Genomic DNA, 23,700 nt, shown 5'->3' with positions numbered 1-23,700 from the left:
GTAGATGCGCTGGTGTTAATTTTTCAAAAGTCGCTTGATTCTGGAAATGTCCCATCAGACTGGAAAGTAGCAAATATAACCCCTCTATTCAAGAAGGGGAGGAGGCAGAAAACAGCTAACTATAGGCCAGTTAGCTTGACGTCTGTCGTGGGGAAGGTGTTAGAATCGATCATTTAAGGGGGTTATAGCTGGGCACTTAGAAAACCTCAAGGTCATTGGGAATAGTCAGCATAGTTTTGTGAAAAGGAAATCATGTTGAACCAATTTTCTTTTCATTCGTGGGATGTGGGTGGCTCTAGCTAGGCGAGCATTTATTGCCCATCGCTAATTGCCCTTGGGAAGGTGGTGATGAGCTGCCTTCTTGAACTGCTGCAGTCCATTTCTACTCCAGTTGAGTGTCTGGTCAATGGTAACCCCCAGGATGTTGTTAGTGGGGGATTCAGCAATTGTAATGCCATTTAATGTTTTGGGAAGATGGTTAGATTCTCTCTTGTTTGAAATGGTCATTGCCTGGCACTTGTGTGGCACGAATGTTACTCGCCATTTATCAGTCCAAGCCTGGATATTGTCCAGATCTTGCTGCATTTCTGCATGGACTGCTTTAGTATCCGAGATGTTGCGAATGGTGCTGAACATTGTGCAATCATCAGTGAACATCCCCACTTCCGACTTTATGATGGAGGGAAGGTCATTGATAAAGCAGCTGAAGGTGATTGGGCCTGGGACACTGCCCTGAGGAACTCCTACAGTGATGTCCTGGAGCTGAGTGATTGACCTCCAACAACCACAACCATCTTCCTTTGCACTAGGTACTACTCCAACCAGTGGAGAGTTTTCCCCCTGATTCCCATTGACTCCAGTTATGCTAGGGCTCCTTGATGCCGTACTCTGTCAAATGCTGCTTTGGTGACGAGGGCAGTCAACCTCCCCTCAGCTCTTGAGTTCAGCTCATTTGCCCATGTTTGAACCAAGACTGTAATGAGGTCAGGAGCCAAGTGGCCCTGGCAGAACCCAAACTGAGCTTCACTGAGCAAGTTATTGCTAAGCAAGTGCTGCTTGATAGCACTGTCGCCAACACCTTCCTTCACTTTACTGATGATCGAGAGTAGACTGCTGGGGCAGTAATTGATTGGGTTGGATTTGTCCTGCTTTTTGTGTACAGGACATACTGGGGCAATTTTCCGCATTGCCAGGTAGATGCCAGTGTTGTAGCTGTACTGGAACAGCTTGGCTAGGGCGCAGCACGTTCTGGAGCACAGGTCTTCAGTACGATTGCCGGAATGTTGTCTATAGCCTTTGTAGTATACAGTGCCTTCAGTGATTTTTTGATATCATGCGGAGTGAATCGAGTTGGCTGAAGACTGGCATCTGTGACTTCAGGAGGAGGCCGAGATGGATCATCCACTCGGCACTTCTGGCTGAAGATTGTTGCAAATGCTTCAGCCTTATCTTTTGCATTGATGAGCTAGGCTCCCCCATCAATGAGGGTGGGGATATTTGTGGAGCCACCTCCTCCAGTTAGTTGTTTAATTGTCCACCGCCATTCACGACTGGATTGGCAGGATTGCAGAGCTTAGATCTGATCTGTTGGTTGTGGGATTTAGGGATTATTGGAGTTCTTTGAAGGAGTAACATGTGCTGTGGATAAAGGGGAGCTACTTGAATTTGCAGAAGGCATTCGACAAGGTGCCGCATGAAAGGTTATTGTGCAAGGTTTTTAGTTTAGAGATACAGCACTGAAACAGGCCCTTCGGCCCACCGAGTCTGTGCCGACCATCAACCACCCATTTATACTAATCCTACACTAATCCCATGTTCCTACCACATCCCCACCTGTCCCTGTATTTCCCTACCACCTACCTATACTAGGGGCAATTTATAATGGCCAATTTACCTACCAACCTGCAAGTCTTTTGGCTTGTGGGAGGAAACCGGAGCACCCGGAGAAAATCCATGCAGACACAGGGAGAACTTGCAAACTCCACACAGGCAGTACCCAGAATTGAACCCGGGTCGCTGGAGCTGTGAGGCTGCGGTGCTAACCACTGCGCCACTGTGCCGCCCAAGTAGGAGCTCATGGTGTAGGGGGTAACATATTAGCGTAGATGGAAGATTGGCTGGCTGGCAGAAAAGAGAGAGTATGCGTAAATGGGTCCTTTTCTGATTGGCAGGATGTGACGAGTCTTGCAGGGGTTTCTCCTGGGGCCTCAACTTTTCACAATTTATATCAATGACTTAGCTGAGGGGAGCGATGGCATGGTAGCTAAATTTGCAAATGACACAAAGATAGGTCGGAAAATATGTTGTGAAAAGGACATAAAGAGGTTGCAGACTCATGTAGATAGGTTGAGTGAGTAGGCAAAAATCTGGCAAATGGAGTGTAATGTGGGAAAATGTGAAGTCGTTAACTTTGGCAGGAAGAATAAAAAAGCAGAGTATTAATAAAACGGAGAACGACTGCAGAATTCCGAAGTGCAGAGGGATCTAGGTGTTCTAGTGCATGAGTCACAAAAAGTTAGTGTGTAGGTACAGCAAGTAATAAAGAAGGCTAATGGAATCCTATCCTTTATTACGAGAGGTAATGAGGGAGTAGGCGGTGGCGTAGTGGTATTATCACTGGACTAGTAACCCAGAGAGCCAGGGTATTTCTCTGGGGACATGGGTTCGAATCCCACCACAGCAGAAGGTGGAATTTGAATTTAATTAATAAAAATCTGGAATTAAAAAGCTAGTCTAATGATAACCATGAAACCATTGTCGATTGTTGTAAAAACCCACCTGGTTCACTAATGGCCTTGAGGGAAGGAAATCTGCTGTCCTTACCTGGTCTGGCCTACATGTGACTCCAGACCCACAGCAACGTGGTTAACTCTTACATGCCCTCTGAAATGGCCTAGCAAGTGACTCAGTTGCATCTAACCGCTACAAAGTCTATAAAAAGGAATGAAACCGGACGGACCACCTGGCATCGACCTAGGCACCGGAAACGACAACGGCAAACCCAGCCCTGTCGACCCTGCAACGTCCTCCTTACTAACATCTGGGGGCTTGTGCCAAAGTTGGGAGAGCTGTCCCACAGACTAGTCAAGCAACAGCCTGATATAGTCATACTCACGGAATCATACCTTACAGACAATGTCCCAGACACTGCCATCACAATCCCCGGGTATGTCCTATCCCACCGGCAGGACAGACCCAGCAGAGGTGGTGGTACAGTGGTAGACAGTAGGGAGGGAGTTGCCCTGGGAGTCCTCAACATCGACTCTGGACCCCATGAAGTCTCATGGCATCAGGTCAAACATGGGCAAGGTAACCTCCTCCTGATTACCACCTACCGCCCTCCCTCAGCTGATGAGTCAGTACTCCTCCAGGTTGAACATCATTTGGAGGAAGCACTGAGGGTGGCACGGGCAAAAAATGTACTCTGGGTGGGGGACTTCGATGTCCTTCACCAAGAGTGGCTCGGTAGCATCACTACTGGCCAAGTACTAATGGACATAGCTGCTAGACTGGGTCTGCGGCAGGTGGTGGGGGAACCAACACGCGGGAACAACATACTTGACCTCGTCCTCACCAATCTGCCGACCGCAGATGCTACTGTCCATGATGGTATTAGTAGGAGTGACCACCGCACAGTACTTGTGGAGACGAAGTCCCGTCTTCACATTGAGGATACCGTCCATCGTGTTGTGTGGCACTATCACCGTGCTAAATGAGATAGATTTCGAACAAATCTAGTAATGCAAAACTGGGCATCCATGAGGCGCTGTGGGCCATCAGCAGCAACAGAATTGTACTCATCCACAATCTGTAACCTCATGGCCCGGCATATCCCCCACTCCACCATTACCATCAAGCCAGGAGACCAACCCTGGTTCAATGAAGAGTGCAGGAGGGCATGCCAGGAGCAGCACCAGGCATACCTCAAAATGAGGTGTCAACCTGGTGAAGCTACAAGCCAGGACTACTTGCATGCCAAACTGCATAAGCAGCATGCGATAGACCGAGCTAAGCGATCCCATAACCAACGGATCAGATCTAAGCTCTGCAGTCCTGCCACATCCAGCCGTGAATGGTGGTGGACAATTAAACAACTAACTGGAGGAGGTGGCTCCACAAATATCCCCATCCTCAATGATGGGGGAGCCCAGCACATCAGTGCGAAAGATAAGGCAGAAGCATTTGCAACAATCTTCAGCCAGAAGTGCCAAGTTGATGATCCATCTCGGCCTCCTCCTGAAGTCCCCAGCATCACAGATGCCAGACTTCAGCCAATTCGATTCACTCCGCGTGATATCAAGAAACGACTGAAGGCACTGGATACTGCAAAAGCTATGGGCCCTGATAATATTCCAGCAATAGTACTGAAGACCTGTGCTCCAGAACTTGCCGCGCCCCTAGCCAAGCTGTTCCAGTACAGCTACAACACTAGCATCTACCCTGCAATGTGGAAAATTGCCCAGGTATGTCCTGTACACAAAAAGCAGCACAAGTCTAACCCGGCCAATTACTGCCCCATCAGCCTACTCTCAATCATCAGTAAAGTGATGGAAGGTGTCATCAACAGTGCCATCAAGCAGCACTTGCTTAGCAATAACCTGCTCAGTGACGCTCAGTTTGGGTTCCGCCAGGACCACTCAGCTCCTGACCTCATTACAGCCTTGGTTCAAACATGGACAAAAGAGCTGAGCTCAAGAGGTGAGGTGAGAGTGACTGCCCTTGACATCAAGGCAGCATTTGACCGAGTATGGCATCAAGGAGCCCTAGCAAAACTGAGGTCAATGGGAATCGGGGAAAACCCTCGGCTGGCTGGAGTCATACCTAGCGCAAAGGAAGATGGTTGTGGTTGTTGGAGGTCAATCATCTGAGCTCCAGGACATCACTGCAGGAGTTCCTCAGGGTAGTGTCCTAGGCCCAACCATCTTCAGCTGCTTCATCAATGACCTTCCTTCAATCATAAGGTCAGAAGTGGGAATGTTCATTGATGATTGCACAATGTTCAGCACCATTCGTGACTCCTCAGATACTGAAGCAGTCCGTGTAGAAATGCAGCAAGACCTGGACAGTATCCAGGCTTGGGCTGATGTGTGGCACGAATGTTACTTGCCACTTAAGTGCCAGGCAATGACCATCTCCGAAAAGAGAGAATCTAACCATCTTCCCTTGACATTCAATGGCATTACCATCGCTGAATCCTATCAATATCCTAGGGGCTACCATTGACCAGAAACTGAACTGGAATAACCATATAAATACCGTGGCTACAAGAGCAGGTCAGAGGCTAGGAATCCTGAGGCGAGTAACTCACCTGCTGACTCCCCAAAGCCTGTCCACCGTCTACAAGGCGCAAGTCAGGAGTGTGATGGAATACTCTCCACTTGCCTGGATGGGTGCAGCTCCAACAACACTCAAGAAGCTCGACACCATCCAGGACAAAGCAGCCCGCTTGATTGACACATCATCTACAAACATTCACTCCCTCCACCACCGACGCACAGTAGCAGTAGTGTGTACCATCTACAAGATGCACTGCAGCAATGCACCAAGGCTCCTTAGACAGCGCCTTCCAAACCCGCGACCTCTACCACCTAGAAGGACAAGGGCAGCAGCTGCATGGGAACACCACCACCTGCAAGTTCCCCTCCAAATCACACACCATCCTGACTTGGAACTATATCGCCGTTCCTCCACTGTCGCTGGGTCAAAATCCTGGAACTCCCTTCCTAACAGCACTGTGGGTCTACCTACCCCAAATGGACTGCAGCGGTTCAAGAAGGCAGCTCACCACCACCTTCTCAAGGGCAATTAGGGATGGGCAATAAATGCTGGCATAGCCAGTGACGCCCACATCCCATGAATGAATTTTTTTTTAAAAAGGAATTGAAAATAAAAGTAAGGATGTTATGCTTCAGTTATACAGGGCATTGGTGAGACCACATCTCGAATACTGTGTGCTGTTTTGGTCTCCTTATTTAAGGATGTAAATGAGTTGGAGGCGGTTTACTGGATTGATACCTGAAATGAGTAGGTTGTCTAATGAGGAAAGGTTGGACAGAATGGGCTTGTTTTCATTGGCGTTTAGAAGAGTGAGGGGAGATTTGATTGAAGTTTATAAGATCCTGAACAGTCTTGACAAGGTGGATGTGGAAAGAATGTTTCCTTTTGTGGGTGAGTCCAGAACTGGGAGGCACTGTTTTAAAATTAGGTGTCACCCTTTTAGGACAGAGATGAGGAGAAATTTTTTCTCTGAGGGTTGTGAGACTTTGGAACTCTCTGCCTCAGAAGTTTGTGCAGGTGGGGACATTGAGTATTTTTAAGGTGGCGGTAGATAGATTCTTTTTAGGCAAGGAAATCAAAGGTTCTTTGAGGTAGCTGGGAGTGTGGAGTTCGAGACACAAACCAATCAGCCATTGATCTTATTGAATGGCAGAGCAGGCTCAAGGGACTGAATGGCCTACTTCTGCTCCTAATTCGTATGTTCGTATGAAAGGCACTATATAAGTGGAAGTTATTTTTCTTTCACACATCAACATGAAGCAGTCAGCAAGAGAACAAGTGGAGGGGGTTGCTGTCATCTGAAACATAGTGTAATACAGTTTTCCTTTTCCTCCCTTTTATTATCTGCTAGTACAACTGGGGAGAGTGTACACAGACCTAAGGCTCTGAGAGGTCCAGCAAGGTTCATCTGGCTATGCACTGGGGAAGGGAGACAGACAGAAGGAACAGACATGAGGCAATCATGGGCCACAGAACTATTTTTTTTTGGTCGAGTGTTTTTTAATGACTAAAGCAATTAGGAATTAGATGGTTCTGGAATCTGATTGTTCCCTGCTTTCATCCTAGAATTTGATTTGATTCCTGGTTCTAGAATCTGTCTATGATAAAGGGGCAGTGCTGTCTGAAATCTGAATTTTTTTTTAATTATTCCTTTTCTGGAAATGAGCATTGCTGGCAAAAAACTGAATTTATTGCCCATCATAAGTTGTTCTTGAAAAGGTTGTGGTGAGCTGCCCTCCTGAAACACTACAGTCCTTGTGATGAAAGTGGTCTTAGGTTGGGAGTTCCAGGATTTTAACTCAGCTTTGAAGAAGGATTAGACGGCGATATATGTCCCAAGATGGGGTGGTGTGTGATTTGCGGAAACTTAAAGGGTCTGGTGTTCTGTGCACCAACTACTTTTGTCCTTCTTGGTAGTGAAGGTCATGGATTTGGAAGGGACTGCCAAAGAAGACTTGATGAGCTCCTGCAGTGCAACCTGCAGATAGTGCATGCTGTGGCCACAGTATACTAATAGTGGAAGGAGTTGAAGTTGATGCTGGTGGGTAAGGTACTAGTCAAGGGGACTACTTTGTCTTCAATAGTATCAAGCTTCTTGAGTGTTGTTGCAGCTGCACCAATCTAGGCAAGTGGAGAGTATTCCATCACTCCTGATTTGTCCCTTTGTAAATGGTGAAGTGGCTTTGGTAAGTCAGGAGGTGAGCCACGCTGCAAAATATCCAGCCTCTGACTAGCTCTAGTGGCAATGGCATTTATGTGGCTGGTCTAGTTGACTCTCTAGTCGGTGGTAACCCTAGGATATTGATGGTGGGAGATTCGATGATGGTAATGTCAAGAGGAGGTGGTTAGACTCCTGTTGGAGATGGTTATTGCCGGCATTTGTGTGGCAATAATGTTACTTGCCACTTTTTCAGTTCGCACCTGGATGTTGGCCAGGTCTTGTTGCATGTGGGCATCACCTGTGTCATTGTCTTAGGAATTGTGAATGGAGCTGAACACTGGAATCATCAGCAAACATACCCACTTCTGACCTTGTGATAAATTGATGTCTGATGTTTAAAATCTAATCAATAATAGCAACATCACATGAATATACATTCTCACAGGCAAAAGATTTTTTAGTAACGATATGTGATGATAAGCAACAAAGAATAGATAATAGGTTGAGTGACACTACAACTACATTATAACTTATCATACAGTCGGTTTGGTTCAGAAGACTTTCAATATAATTTTGATAGGCATGCAATGTCTAGCGAATATTTTTAGAACTCCTGTTTCACTGAGAGTATACATACCAACTTATTTAAAACTGCTCTATATTGCATTTCAAAGTAGGAACTGCAAGAACTCTAACCTTGTGATAGTAAAGCCACAATTGTATAATTTGTCAAAATTGCCTCGCTCATATTGTACAACAGAATTAACTGTGTAAATTTCAATAAATGATATGGTAAAATGTAACAACAGCAGGGGAAAAGCCCTTTTTCTTTGTGAGTAATAAATAGATTGATGTGGAATTGTTTAAAACATCATAAATTATTTACATTTTTGCATATAAAATTATGGTAATTTTCTGCTAGTAAATAAAACCCCTGAACTGGAAAAAAAACTATAGCTTTGGCAGCTGCAGTAGAATATCTGAAGTATTAATAGGTCTTCTCAGCAGTCTGTTACATCAGTAGTTGGAACATACAGTAGTTCTGAGAGATGTAAATGTCTCTGTGTATCAATATTTTAAGAGTCTGACAACAACAACAAACCATGTACGTCAGAGTAAGATTACAGAGTACAGTCACATCTCCAACTTTTTAAAACAGTTGACTCGGTGCTATTTTCTGTGTCTAACATCAGAATAAGTTAAAGTAAAATATGTTCACATTTTGATGTTATTTTTACTAGGAAGACCAAGAAGTTGACTTAGTTGGATTAAATGAAAACACATTGGTGCATAAGCCTTATTCCTTGTGTTGTTAAGTAAAATTTGTGCTCCAGTCTCTTTGCAACATATTCAACATGCAGGCCACAAGATTTTCCCTTCCCCACAGTGCAACAAAGATGCTAGTTAACTTTGTGAAGAAGCAAGTGCCTGAATTTAATATAGTAATGCAATAAATGTCTTATGAGCCATAAATATATGGTCTTTCGTGTCGTAGCTTCTCCAAACAAATGAATCATTTCAAACATTGTAGCATGAAATATTTGTATTCAATCACCCATGTGATCCAAATTTAAAGGACAAAATATTCAGTCTTTGTGGTGGACATCACATTTTGGCAAGAATAATTTTTTTGTTTGAAAGCAAGTTGGTCATGTACTTTTCTGGTTATTACTGAGCATATACAGAGGGAGATGGTGGTAATGTCACTGGACAAATAATCCAGAAACCCAGGCTAATGCTCTGGGGACATAGGTTCGAATTCCACCATGGCAGATGGTGAAATTTGAATTCAATTAATAAATTTGGAATTAAAAAGCTGGTCTAATGATGATCGACATTGTCAATTTGTTGTAAAACCCCATCTAATACCCTTTAGGGAAGGAAATCTGCCGTCCTTACCTGGTTTAATGTGACTTCAGACCCACAGCCTCTTAAAATGCCCACTGAAATGGCCTAACAAGCCACTCAGTTCAAGGGCAATAAATTCTGGCCTAGACATTCTATGAACGAATTAAAAAGAAAAGGACTTTTTTAATAAAAAGGTTGCAACTTTGCAAATTTCCTGTCAACTTTATAGTTTTATATCTAGGTTATTATAGTTTTATATCTATGTTTATAATGGAAACTGCCTATGAAAACCTGTCTTGCTGTAATTACATTGTCCCCCCCAGTGGAAGTGTAGCAGCACTACCAGTAGCAGAAGGTTGTAATCACGACGTGACAAGTGTATACAGGCAGTTTCTATTATAAAGGTGGAAACAAGAATTTATGTAATAGACATTTAAAAAGAAGAGAATTTGGGACTTCAAAATTGACACCGAATCTGTGCGCTATGGTCTAATTATCCCATAGCGTCACTCTGTTTCACCTGAAAACTACACGATATCTCAACTCCCTGTGTGTAGGATCTATTTTGGGGTGGAGTATGGAGCAAACTGAAATAAAATTGTTTTAGGTTATGTAACTTATAAGGGACTTGTCGGAGCATTTTAGACATTCTAAAATGAGAATCATTGGACATAATACACAAAATTTGCTCTTTCTGAAGCACTTGCAATATTTAAGAATAAATTACTTGCAGAATTCAACTAAAGTCAACTAAAACCTTAAGTCCTAAGTAAAGTAATAAGAAACAAATGGCAGAATAGTGTTGGACTGGTCTTTTTTTTCTTTTCCAGATTTGAAGGAGTCCTGGAAAATATTTTCAGCAAACGGCAGAAAATCAGGATTACCTGCTTAGATTTAGAACTGAAACTGAAAGAGATGGAACTAAAGATATATTATTATAAACGGTACCAGCAACACGCCAAATTATTTTCCTGCGAGCGTGTAACAGAAAAGGTAAGATGGTTTGGGAATAAACCCTCCATGGGTGGGAAAATTGACCTACAAGATAAGCAACTGCCAATTTACTGACTTGATGTCGAAAAAATTACACTTCCATTGTGGCTGTCTAATTATATTTGCCCACCAATTGTATGCAGGTAACTTGAGAGCTGATGTCAGTTTCTTTTTTCTTCTCATTACATTGGAAAATCATTATATAAATAGTTATTCCAAGCATTTTTGTGTTTAAAAGTTGGTGATATTATCTGAATCACATCGTTTTACTGGTATCAGCTGTGTCTTATTTGATAGCACACTCATATTTAAATCAGAAGGTTTTGGGTTCAAGTCCCACTCCAGGATTAAGCATAACAATCTGGGTTGACACTCCATTGTAATACTGAGAGTGTGCTGCACCTTCTGAGGTTCTGTGTTTCAGATGAGACATTAAACTGAGGCCCTGACTGCTGTTTCAGGTGGATGTAAAAGATTCTGTGGCACTATCTCGCAGAAGACCAGGAGCATTATCCCCGGTGTCCTCGCCAATATTTATCCCTCAATCAACATCACAAAATCAAATTATCCAATCAGTATCACATTACTATTTGTGGAAGCTTGCTGTGTGCAAATTGGCTGCCACGTTTCCTACATTACAACAGTAACTACACTTCAAAAGTAATTCTTTGGCTCTTAAGCATTTGGGATGCACGGTGGTCATGAAAAGTGCTATATAAATGCAAGCCTTTTTTATTGTTTATTAAAATGACATCAAAACATGATAACAGATTTTGGATATACATGTGCTCCATCCATGCAGTATTTGTAACCTTGACTCCGAAAAGAAACAAAAGGTGAATTTTGAAATCAATGTATTTTGTCAGTGCACGTGTTAGACCACTGTCACCTGATGATCACTGATCAAAGCACAGTATAAATGGATTACAACTTAATTTATGCAACAGTGCAAATAAGTTGAAAAAAATCTTCAATTTTAATGTGGTTAAATGCACAGTATCACAGGCTATAAAAGTCCTGCAGTACACAGCTGTAATGTATCTATTTTAGCCTTTTATATCAAGTCAAGGGCATTTGTTAAAGGTAAAGCTGTTTTGCAAAATAGGTAAAAGCTGCTTTGTGTGTTTTGACATGCACCACTGTTTATTTTTATAGTTTCCACTGTATGCATCATGTATAAGATGCAAATCTTATTTTGATTTTCATATATTCTTGTTGGAGTTCTTAACCTCATACCCAAATGCTCGATTATCACACATTGCATGATTACAGTAGGCAAGTGATTGTCACAAGATTGCTGAAATTGACTCTCCCTCTGACAGTGCTACTCTTGCATCTTAATACAATTCAACCTGGATCTTTTATAATCAGCACTACAGTACAGCACAGCAGGCTTTTGCAGGTGCAAATTCCTTCTCCTTTCCTCTGTGTCCTCAGTGAAACATTTCTTTGTGTGGCCGAGGAGGCCATTTAAAGACCAGGGTCGCATTTAAACCCCACCACTTCCTGTGAGTGGCTGGGGGGGATGGGGTGGGAGGCGGGGTTGCCTTTCCCGTTGCCTACCCGCCCCCGCTGTCATTTTACCAGTGGGGGAAAGGTGGCAAACAGCCCGCCTGCCCCCAGCCAATTGAGGCCCTTAAGTGGCCGATTAATTGCCATTTAAGGGCCTCCTCCCACCACCACTGGTATATGATTAGCAGCAGACGGGCAATTTGCCAGCTGAGGAGGCTGCCCAGTAATACCTGGCGGCCTCTTTGCAAGCTTGGGGCGGTGGGAGAGGGCCTCCTGATGGGCATCCTGTGCCCCAGGGAGGGCCCCCCTCTCTTTTCTCTGCACCCCCCCCCCCCCCCCCCAGCGGCATAAGCTGACCCCGCTGGAGAATCTCCCATCTCTACCTCCCTTGCCGGGGCCCAGTCGATTGTCCCTGGTGAGGCCTGAAACCCCACTCACCGGGGCGAATTTTACCGGGCCCCCGATGTCGAGGGTCGTGACGGGGCAGGCCTGGAAAATACCTCCGGGAGAGGCCTGCCCCATATTATCGGTGGCAGCGGGGCATCATGTGGTCACCACCGCCCCCCCCCCCCCCCCCCCCCCCCCGCCCCCACACCTCACCCGCCGCACTTGGTGGCAGCATCACAGTTTATATATGCTAATATCTTATAATTAATGAATCAATCACTGACCTGCTAACGCCGGCCATCCCGCTGTGATATTCCGGTTGGTTGCCGGAACTCGCGCGGAGATCCGAGGCAGAGCACTGGTTGGAGGGGCAGGTATGTTTTCAGGGCGGGAGGAGGGGTCGAGCAGGCAAAACTATTGCGATTGGTGGAGGGGATGGTGGGAAGGGATTGAAGGTAAAGGTTTATAAACTTTGTTGGGGGGTGGGGGTGGTGGGGGGCAAGGTCAGGATCGCAAGGTAAGTTTTTGTTTTTGGGGGAAGAGGGAAATTAATAAATTGTTTAGTCATTGTGGGGGGTTGGGAGAGGATTGAAACTTTTACTAAAATTTTCACTTTAATTTTATAGGTCCTGGAACTTTAAAAATTCAAATTGATCTGAAGGGCTGGAAGGCCTTTAAAAATGGCACCGGCACTTGTGCAGTGGCACCAGATGCCGTTGCTGGGGACCAAGTGCCTGCCCCCTCCCACGTCGTTGGGGGGTGGGGTCCGGCCTGGCCCGGCCATATAAATGAGCCGCCGCGAGGCTCCGCAGAGTAAATCTCGTGCAAGCACCCCACACGAGCTGGAAAAATTCAGCCCACTTTTTTCGGGGTCACGTCTCTGTTGCTCCTCTCCCTGGGTGCATTCCCAGCAGTGGTCACTGCTCCCAGTGGCACTGTTGGGGCTGAGGAACTGCCAGCCCGCTGATTGGCCAGCAGCTCTTAGAGGCGGGACTTCCTGCCTCAGAGGGCCGGAAGCCCCAACCAAGGCCAATTAAGAGTCTGGACCACACAAAATTGCTGTGTGGCTTCCAGGCCTGGCAGAGGCGAGCTCACCCCTGACTTTTGAACCAGTGGGCGGGGCCACCGCTGGGACGTAAAATTCCAGCCCAAATGATCTCAGTGCTAGTAGCTGCGAGAGGAAGTTTTTCCGCGAATTAAAAAATGTTCACACACTGGAATTGGGCATGGTATTTTTCATTTTCCAGTAGTACCAAAGTCAGATTGCCAGCCAATTGGCATGGACAACACAATTATATAAAAAATGTGGAATATAAAAAGAAAATATTGGAAATACTTAGCAGGACAGAAACCATCTGAAGAGAGAGAGAAAGAGTTAACAGGCAGAATTTTCCTAGCCAGGTGGAGGTGAGTTCTGGTGCATGGGCGATGAGAAAGTCCCGGAAATTGATATCTGGTCAAGATCCTGACATCATCCCACCCTCTTCCGGTGGCTTTCCCCAGGCTGGGATTCGAATCCAGTGCTGAACCACTGTGGGTCTGGCGGGAAAGCAATTGTGGTGATTAAAACATGGAATTAAAAGCCTTTTTCACCATGGAATCTTTCCCAACAGCGCACGGTTTCCATACTGTGTTTTCAACTCACCAGGTTAAGAAAGCAGTTGCATAGCAGGAGCTCATCGTCTAGTGAAACTCAAACACAAAAGTACTGCTGATGCTGGAAATCTGAAATAAAAACAGAAAATGCTGGATATACTGTGCAGGTCTGGCAGCATCTGTAAAGAGAGGAACAGAGTTAACGTTTCAGGTCGATGACCTATCATCAGAACTGGAGAATGTTAGAAATGCAATAGGTCTTAAGTTGGTCAAATGGGGAAGGATAGATAAAGAACAAAAGGGAAAAGAATGTAACAGGGTGGAAGACTGGAGACATTAAATGACTAAAAGAGTTGGTGGGGCAGAGCCAAAGGGAGGAATAATGGGACAAGTAAAGAGACAAAAGTTGTGTCCAAAGGAAGTGTGAATGGCAGAATAATGAACATCTGCCATCCGAAAGCAAAAACCGAGTGAAAAGATTAAGACTGAAACATGCCAAGAAAATGAAACAAAATTGGGGGGCGGTCAGAGATTACAGTCTGAAATTGTTAAACTCGTTGAGTCCAGAAGGCTGTAAAGTGCCTATTCAAAAGATGAGGCCAGGGTCTTCAAGCTTGCATTGAGCTTCATTGGAGCACTGTAGTAGACGGGGACAGAGATATCAACATGAGAGCAAGATGGAGGTTTAAAATGGCAGGCCACTGGAAACCCAGGGTCACACTTGTGAACTTCACAAAGCAGTCACACAATCTCTGTTTAATCTCTGCAATGTAGAGGAACTGCATTGTGAGCAGCAAAAAAAGTATACCAGATTGAGAGAAGTACATGTATATTACTCCTTCACCTGGAAGGAGTCAAACTCATATGATATCAATATTATAAAGGGTAAAACTGGCAAGCCTGTGCTCAACCACAATGAAAGGCTTGCGCTGACAGCAGCAGTTCTTTCGGCCTAAAATCTCTATCCTTGGAGACAGGAAACTTGTGCAAATTGAATCAAGTGCCTTGGATTCCACTGAGGGTAATATCACTTTATTATCTGTGAGACTTCTCTGTGACATATGGTCCAAGTCTTCTGCAGTTGCTTGGACCTCTGAGGAGGAGGTGCAACAAGCTCAGCTTAGCAGCCACAGCAACAGGGGCAGCAACTCCAGCAACAACTGCTTCCTCCACAGCCCACTCGGCTGCATGGAACGGAGGGGATGGACACAGAGCTGCACCTTGAAGGAGGTGATATGCTCAGCACACGGTCTATAGGCCAAGGGTCAGCTTCCTCGACCTCTGTGAGCAACAGTGCCTCAGAAGGCTCAGGTTCTTGTGGCAGGTAGTCACAGACATTTCCAGCCTTCTAGAAGCAGACCTCTACCCAAGAAGAGCAGGTGGCCACCCATTGCCCATGGCTGTCAAGGTGACCACAGCCCTAAATTTCTCTGCATCAGGGTCCTTCGAGGGATCTACTGGTGATATCTGTAGTTGACAACTGCATCAGCCAGATCATCGATGCCTCGTTTGCAAAGGCGTCCAACTATATTAACTTTGAGGCCGGTCAAACCCAGAGAGAGCTGTCGGCTTTGCTTCCTTTGTGAGATTTCTACAGGTCCAGTGGTTGTAGGCTGCTCTTGTAGCAATGAAGATTCCATCAGAACAGCCAGGCATATTTGTAAATCAGAAGGGTTTATATTCCCTTAATGTGAAGCCGGTATGTAACCACCACAGCAGGATAATGCAAGTGTGCACCAAATATCCAGGAGTTACCATGACTTGTACATCTTTCGGCTGTCTCCACCAGACAGCCTCAGTGGTTGGCTCCTGGGGACAAGGGATACCCACTCAAGACCTGGCTGATAACCCCAGTGCGGAATCCCATTGGCTTGCTCTGAACGGGATTCTAATGCCTTGACTGATCTGGAGGCGCCCTTCAATATGTTGCAGCAAGGGTCTCGAGGATTGTTGTTGTATGCTGTGCCCTGCACTACTTGGTGCTGCAGAAAGGACTGGAGCTGGTGCCAGAGGAAGGTGGAGAGCATCTGGCATTCACGGAGGATAAGGAGGAATATCCTGAAATGCCGTTGGTACCTGCAGCCATAGTGCTGTCTGCTAGAGAATCCCACAACAGCCTCATCCAGGTACGCTTCACTTAAGTGTGCTTGCAGCTTTGAAAGCTTCAGATCACAACCCCTGGGTGAGTGGTGTCCGTTGAGATGGAGATTTGAGGAAGAGGCTAGAGAGAAGGTTATGTCTATGACAGCGAGGTGTGTCAATCAGAGAAGTGCTGTGAAAGAGAATACAAAGGAAGTGACAAGTGATGGTGGCCAGTTGCAAGTTGCAGCACACTCACGTTGCCAGACCTCATGAGGTTTGTAAATTAAACCTTTATCGTATACTAAACCCAGGTCCACGACACTGCACTTTGGCTGCTGACAGTCTCTGCGACTTGTGGCTGTGCCTGTTGGGTGAGGCTGGCTGGTCTCCTCCTGCTATCCTCAGGAGAGGACTTCTCGCTGTGCCCTCACTGCATCAATCATCAGGGACGGGTATGTGAACTGGGAAGCAACCTTTCCATGTGTTCCATCCATACTGTAGTTCTTTGCTCCTTCATGATTGTGTGCTTATAATCACTGCAGTCCTTGTGAATCCTGGTTGGAGTCCTTTTAAATAGAGATCCTTCATTGCTTCAATTTTGATGAAAGGTCATCAACCTGAAATGTTAACTATGTTTGTTTCTCTCTCCACGGCGCAGTGGTTAGCACCGCAGCCTTACAGCTCCAGCGACCCGGGTTCAGTTCTGGGTACTGCCTGTGCGGAGTTTGTAAATTCTCCCTGTGACCGCGTGGGTTTCCGCCAGGTGCTCCGGTTTCCTCCCACAGCCAAAGACTTGCAGGTTGATAGGTAAATTGGCTGTTGTAAATTGCCCTTAGTGTAGGTAGGAGAATGGTGGGGATGTGGTAGGGAATATGGGGTTAATATAGGATTAGTATAAAATGGGTGGTTGTTGGTCGGCACAGACTCGGTGGGCCGAAGGACCTGTTTCAGTGCTGTATCTCTAAAAAAATAAATAAAAAGATGCTGCCAGACCCTGACCTGCTGAGTATTTTCAGCATTTTCTGTTTTTATTTCCAATTTCCAGCATCCTCGGTATTTTGCTTTTGTCCTTCCTTACTTAATTAGATGGTCATCCTGCCCACCCTCCCTGATTGGTCAGGGAACTCTGGGTTTGCTCTGGGAAAGAGCAACGGCAAGGCACGCAACTTAATTTAGTTCTGGCAGGGAGTAAGTGGAGAAGATTCTGCCCAACTTACAGGCTAGTGATCTCACGTCAGAACTGGAAAATGATACAGATGTAACAATTTTTAAGCGAGTACAAAGGCAGGAAAAGAATAAAAAGGAAAGTCTGTGATAGTGATTAAATGAATGGGAAAATCATTACCAGCATCTGCCATTTGAAAGTAGTGGTTTTGATCTGAAATTGTTAAACTCATGAGACCAGAAGGTTGTAAGGCACCTAATTGAAAGATAAGGTGCTGTTCTTCGAGCTCCCATTAAGCTACATTGGAACAGTGTAGGAGGCCAAGGACAGAGAGCTTGATGTGAGAGGGAGAAATAGAATGGCAAGTGATCAGAAGCTCCAGGTCACAATTGCAGACTGAGCAGCGATGTTCAGCAAAATGTTCACCCAATCTACATTTGGTCTCCCCAATGTAAAGGAGGCCACATTGTGAGCAGTGAAGACAGTATACTAAATTGAAAGAAGTATAAGTAAATCACAGTTTCACCTAGAAGGAGTGTTTGGTATCCTGGATGGTGGGAAGGGAGGAGGTGGAAGAGTAGGTGTTGCATCCCCTATGCTTACATGAGACCTCATACACAGTTCCAATGAAACTCAATGGAAGCTCAAGGAACACATCTCATCTATCGATGAGGTACTTTGCAACCTTTCAGACTTAACATCGAGTTCAACAATTTCAGATCAAAACCACTGCTCCCATTTTCTTGGGCAATCGGTGCTGCTATTGATTCTGCTGTTCACTTAATTGCTCCTGCTTTCCACCCTAACCCAGACCTTCCCTTTTGTTCTTCCCTGCCTTGTAGTTGCCTAAAATGTGTTGCATCTGTAATGTTTTCCGGTTCTGATAAAAGATCACAAGCCTGAAACATTAACTCTAGTTTTCTCTCCACAGATGCTGCCTGCCCTGCTGAGTATTTTCAGAATTTTCTGATTTATATTTCAAATTTCCAGCATGCACAGTATTTTGCCTTTATATAAAATGTGGGTCGGACTTGTTCTGAAACCTGCTGGGCTCGTGACCTCCGATGTTAGCACCTGCTGTGAGTGCACTCTGTGGTCATTGATATCCTGAGACAGACCTACTTTTCTAATCATCTTGGAACATGATCCTTAATGCGAAAGGCAAATACCTTACATGGTATTTGTGGTGTTTTAAAGTCCTAAGTTTTTTTTGTGCCTAGCCCTTTAAAGTTGCTAGCTAAATTGCTGCAGTACTGTTAATTGTTTGTCAAATAAAGCAGTCTTTTGTACGTATATAATTAACATAGGCTTTACCTATCTGATCTTTAGGCATCTTGCAAGCATGAACGTAGGCTCGCAGCACTAATTACACATCACAAGCATATTAAACAAAAGACGGAAACTGTGGAGAAAATGCTTGAAGAAAACAATAACTGGTTGCACCGTGTGGAGAACGAAATGTGTTTATTGGGCCAAAATGGAAAGATGCCTCAGGTAGAATTAAAATAAATTATTATATGAGGTCTTTTTTACATCAAAATTCATTTCATATATAACATACAATATATTATTCTGTTGCTACAATTTTACATGTGTGGCCCTATCAGGCCAGAAGATATAGTTCTTTATGCTTGAAACTAATTGCATGACAATTTCTATTAACAGTATTTGAAGTCAATTAAAGTTCAGGCTGACTTTCTTTCCCCTTTTATTGAAATGTAATTTCTTCGATCAAGAGCTGAAGGGACATTCTGACTCCTAGGCCATTGGGTATTTTCTGAGGAGAGAGTTTCTCTGTTGGTTGTTACTGATTGATTTTTTTTTTAATACTTGTTTTTGTGTGACATCCAAATGCATGAAGTGTGATGGACAAAATCTATGGGCTGGATTTTGTGATTAATGGCAAAGCAAGAGTGCTTGCCTCTGACCATGAAGTTAGTCTCGGTGAGAGATCTGGTGATCTCTCCGGTGAGAAACTCGCCTCTATCGCCATGCAGTGGTACTGCAACTGATTGCAGTATTTTTTACTGGGGAATTCCCAGTGTAGAGCTGGAGTGATGTCATCAGGCTATCCACACACAAAGAATTTTCACAGGTCCCCAATCAGGAAACTAAAAGAAAATCACTTTTAAATTTTTTTTTTTACTTAGAGCAGATTAAAGATTGGGACATACACATGGGATGAAGGTAGAAACTAAACTATTCTGAATTTTTTTAATATGTAAAACATTTAGCTTGAAAAATCCTCAAATTAATCATGTAACAGCACTCCACAATTAAAAAATTATTTTTTCAGGGTCAGTCTGTTGTTCATCAAATCTTATGAGTCATATGGCTGTTAAAAACCCAGTTACACTTGATTGAACAAGGTGTAACTTTTCTTGGGGCTTCAAACAGCAATGTGAGGGGCAGGAAAGTTGAAACTCTCACTGATTTCAGTAATTGTCAGCTCTGGGAGGAGCCACAGTACAGCCGACATCAGAGCCCTGAGTGATGGACAGCAACATAAGGATTTTTGCACTAATTTGCACATGCCCCCAATATTCTGAAGGTGTGGTCAATTTTCAGCCCTCTGCCGACCAAGTTTTATTGTATCTTAACCAATCTTGCGTGGTGTTACTGGAGGTGAATTGGAGGATACGCACCTCTTCATAAAAGTTGTTACAGTACAGAAGGAGGCCATTCAGCCCATCGAGTCCATGCCTTCACTCATGGTTTCTTGCCACTGTCTTGGTCCTATTACCACCATCCGCTCCCCTTCTTAGCATGGCCTCCCCATAGCCGTACTCTATCACATTTATACTATTGTGCATCTCATTTTCGCACCTTACTCCACCTCCATCCTTTTCACCTCTCAACCCCACTTTTCTCCTTTAAGACACTTAAAAACCTATCTATTTAACCAAGCTTTTGGTCTTCTGCCCTAATATGTTCTTGTGTGACTTGGTTTAGTTTGATAATACTCCTGTGAAGCACCTTGGAATGTTTTACTATGTTAAAGGTGCTTTATAAATGCAAGTTGTTCCTGTGACTGAACATCTGTTAGTCCCTCTCTTGGTGATCCCCCATATCTTCCTGACCAGCTGACACCACTAACATCCCCAACCCCCTCTTTCAGACCTCTGTTCCCCTCTTTCTAGCTGACCCCTATCCCATTCACAAACGGAATCTCACCCCATCCAATTTTTACTTCACTCTTTGTCCCCTGTCTATTTTCATCCCTGTCCTCCCCTCACTACCCCTCCCCCACCAACCTTTTTAGCTGTTTTCCCATCTCCTTGGGCTTCCCCCGATGCCTTTAACTTGTTCTTTAAAGCATATGAATATAAGCACTATAATTACAACTTAAGTGTTCTAAAGAACAAATTGCAGGTTTCACCAGTGAAGAAACTGGTAGAGGGAAAGCAATGACACAGCCATAATTATCAATTCTACCAATTAAGAAATGGGGACAGGCACAATGCTGGTAGGAAGAGACTGCAAGCAAAGAAAGAAGACGAGGCCATGGGACATAGAGAAGGATGTCCCGAGTCTCGCTGAAACCAGAGGGTTTTGAGACCTTCCAAAACTGGAAGTGGGTAGTGGGATATCAATGGCAGGATGAGACATCTTGGCAATGCTCTTGAGTGAGTAAAGAAAGAAAGTAGACAAGACCATGATTAGAGAGAACAAATGGCCTGAGGCCCTTCAGGTTGGGAGAAATAGGACCCACCAGCAGGCAAAGAAGGTTAATGGATGATCCCTGAGGCCTACCAAAACCAGAAAAAAATATTAAACTAGTCAAAAAAGGCTGATGTTTTATTTTTAAGTAAAATACTTCCCTGCCATGCCGCCAAGAGAAACATACTTGGGTGAGACAGTTTGGAGGTGCAGCAACACCATCTAGGTGTTGGGAAGACTAGTGAATTTTCCATAGTGTTGTGCACAGTAAGTAATAAGGAGAGGCATTTTATACAATGTAATAATGCACAATACATTATTCTGCTGAAGTGGAGCTGTGTACCTTAAAAGCAGAGGTCACCAAACTGGGAGATGTGAGGAGGTTATTGGAGGGGCACAGGGAGGGTGGGCTGATCTAAACTAACAAGTGTGAGAACCACGAGTGCTGACTCGCATAGCCAGGAGAGACATTATGGAGCAATTATTCATTACTGTCCACTCCCCATGCTTGGGGTCCACTATACTCTTCCTTCTTATTGTAGTGTGGATTGAGAATGGTCAAAGAGGAGGGTTTTTAGGGAGTTCTAAGAATGTTAGGAGGGAATTGATAAAACAGAGGGAAAAGGTTAGAGAATTCCAGAAAGCAGAGGCATACCTTGGGTCCACGGTGACAGGCAATCTGTCCCTGGATGCAGAGCTTGATATACGCATACGGAAAGCAGCTACAACCTTTGGCCAACTTGCAAAATGCACATGGAATTACACCAAGCTGACCTTAGGACCAAACTCATGGTTTATAAGGCCTGTTTTCTCAGCACCTTGGTGTATGGCTGTGAAACATGGGCAACTTACAGCTACCAGGAAAAGAAGCTCAATAATTTCTATCTTCGCTGTCTGCGACATATTATGGGTGTGTTCTGGCAGGACAAAATCACAAATGTCGCAGTCCTCTCAAAGGCAGAGCTCCTAAGTGTGTTGGCACTAATCAAACAGAGGCACCTTCGGTGGATCGGACGCGTCTGCAGCATGGAAGACTGTTGCATACCCAAGGACCTTCTGTATGGTGAGGTAGCCGGGGCCAGACTACCAGTAGGGCAACCAAAGCTCCGCTTCGAGGATGTTTGCAAGCGTGACATGAAGACCCTAAATGACAACTATCGCACTTGTGAGTCACTAGCTGGCGAAAGAGGGAAATGGCGACACATCCTGTGGACTGGTGTGCACTACCACGATGACCAGTTGCTATAGCAACTTGGCAACAGGTGCCAACGTCACAAACAACAACTCACAGCGTCACTTGGCAGCTTCACGTGCAGTACTTGTGGCAGAACCTGCCTGTCAAGGATTGGCCTTCATAGCCATTAACAAAGGTGCACCAAGCGAAGGTATCCCACCTAAATGGATTGTTGGTTTGCTGCGTGTCCATCATCTTTCGTAAATGAAAGGATACCAACCAGTGGCTGAAATGGAGAGGAAATGAGTAGGTAAGAAAAAGTCTAGTGTTGAGAAGCAGAAAGTGAATGCAAGGATGTAAGGCTTACTAAGGTTGCAAATAAATACAATATACAACTGAGAAATTTGATGTAACACTTGTTCACTTAGACTTTTCAGTCACAATCCGTTTGACTGTGGCAGTATTGTCTTTAAGGAACTACTTGAGCATCTTCTACTGTGTGCTAACAGAAGCACATCATCCTCCATTTGTGAGGGAAAGAAACAGCTGCAACACAGGTCTTTGAATATGTAAATACTTTAATTTGAATTGTAAAGTTTCTAAACAAATTACTAAGCTTATGAAGTCTGCATTAACTACAGACATGCTGAATTCCTCTTCTGTAAAACCACAATTAAGTCTGAAAATTCTGTCAAACGTTTCAAGAAATGCTTATAGGCAAAACAAATTTTGGAAACGTTTCAAATAAACCCAGCAACAAAATTACATAATGAGCAGAATTTGACTTTTTGGAGCAGCATTTCTATTCCCCCCACCCACCACTTGTCAGATTTTCTCCCCTCCTCTCCCTGAAGGCAGTGACTCATGGTTAAGAGCTACCCAAATGATCATTCAAGATATGCAAACCTAGAAAGCAAATGTTGGTAGGCTGTATACCGTGGGGGCATCATTACGCCCCCACCTGACATGCAGGCAGAGTATTTTCTAAAAGGGATCATTGGATAGCAGTCAGGGGCAGAAACTCTGAATTAATTTGATCCTCCTAGGCCTGCAAGATCCCACTGTTGTGCCGGCTGAGATCAGCTAGCACAGCATAGACCTCAAATCAAACTTTCTATTCTCTGTGGCTCTGTACTACATCCACTGAGCCCTCGGTTTTTAAAACAATTATTGGAATTTTACGCCCTCCACGGGGGTGGACTAGAGGTGGGAGTGGGGTGGGGGGGAGGCAGAGGGTGCACTTCCCGCCACCGCTGCAATTTTTTGAGCGGCAGCAGCGATAAGTCGCCCACCCGCCCCAAGCCAATTGACTGCCACTTAAGGGCCGCCTCCCACCACCACTGGTCTATTACCAGTGGCAGGCAGGCGGCTCAAGGCCGCTCAGTAAAACCTGGCGGCCTCCTTGCAGGCTGGGGGTGCCTTCCTAATTGGATACCCTGTGCCCCACGGAGGGCCCCCTATGGCACAAGCCGCCCCCACTGCACGACATTCCCCCCACCCCTTTACTCGCCAGGGCCCAGCCCATTGTCCCCAGCGAGGCGTCACACACTTGCCTTTTTTCTGGAGTTGGCGTCCCTCTTGCTCCTCACGCTGGGTGCAGTCCCAGCAGTGGCCACCATTCCCGGTGGCGTTGCTGGGACTGAAGCTGATTGGCCAGCTGCTCTTAGAGGCAGGACTTCCTGCCTCAGAGGGACAGAGGTCCTGCCCGAGGCCAATTAAGGGTTTGGGCCACGTAAGATCACAGCGTGGCTCCCAGGCCCGGCAGAGGCAGTCTCACCACCGTCCTTTTTGACTGGTGAGCAGAGCCCCCAGCCCAACGTAAAATTCCAGTCAATAATACTGGTC

The 23,700-nt window shown here is 45.0% G+C and overlaps 1 protein-coding gene across 6 annotated transcripts in view; it reads left to right on the top strand.

The window, feature by feature from the left end:
• Positions 1 to 23,700, top strand: part of kif18a (kinesin family member 18A) — a 189,357-nt gene that overhangs the window by 102,681 nt on the left and 62,976 nt on the right. For all 6 annotated transcript variants that reach the window (XM_068046482.1, XM_068046479.1, XM_068046480.1 and 3 more), the window contains 2 exons: positions 10,117 to 10,279; positions 18,351 to 18,515. In XM_068046482.1, coding sequence (XP_067902583.1) covers positions 10,117 to 10,279; positions 18,351 to 18,515 — 328 coding nt within the window. The remainder of the gene's footprint in view (positions 1 to 10,116; positions 10,280 to 18,350; positions 18,516 to 23,700) is intronic.

Source organism: Heterodontus francisci, chromosome 14, assembly GCF_036365525.1.
Source record: "Heterodontus francisci isolate sHetFra1 chromosome 14, sHetFra1.hap1, whole genome shotgun sequence".
In the NCBI taxonomy this organism is placed as follows: domain Eukaryota; kingdom Metazoa; phylum Chordata; class Chondrichthyes; order Heterodontiformes; family Heterodontidae; genus Heterodontus; species Heterodontus francisci.
The sequence above is the reverse complement of the archived record's forward strand: the minus strand, read 5'-3'. Positions and strand labels throughout refer to the sequence as shown.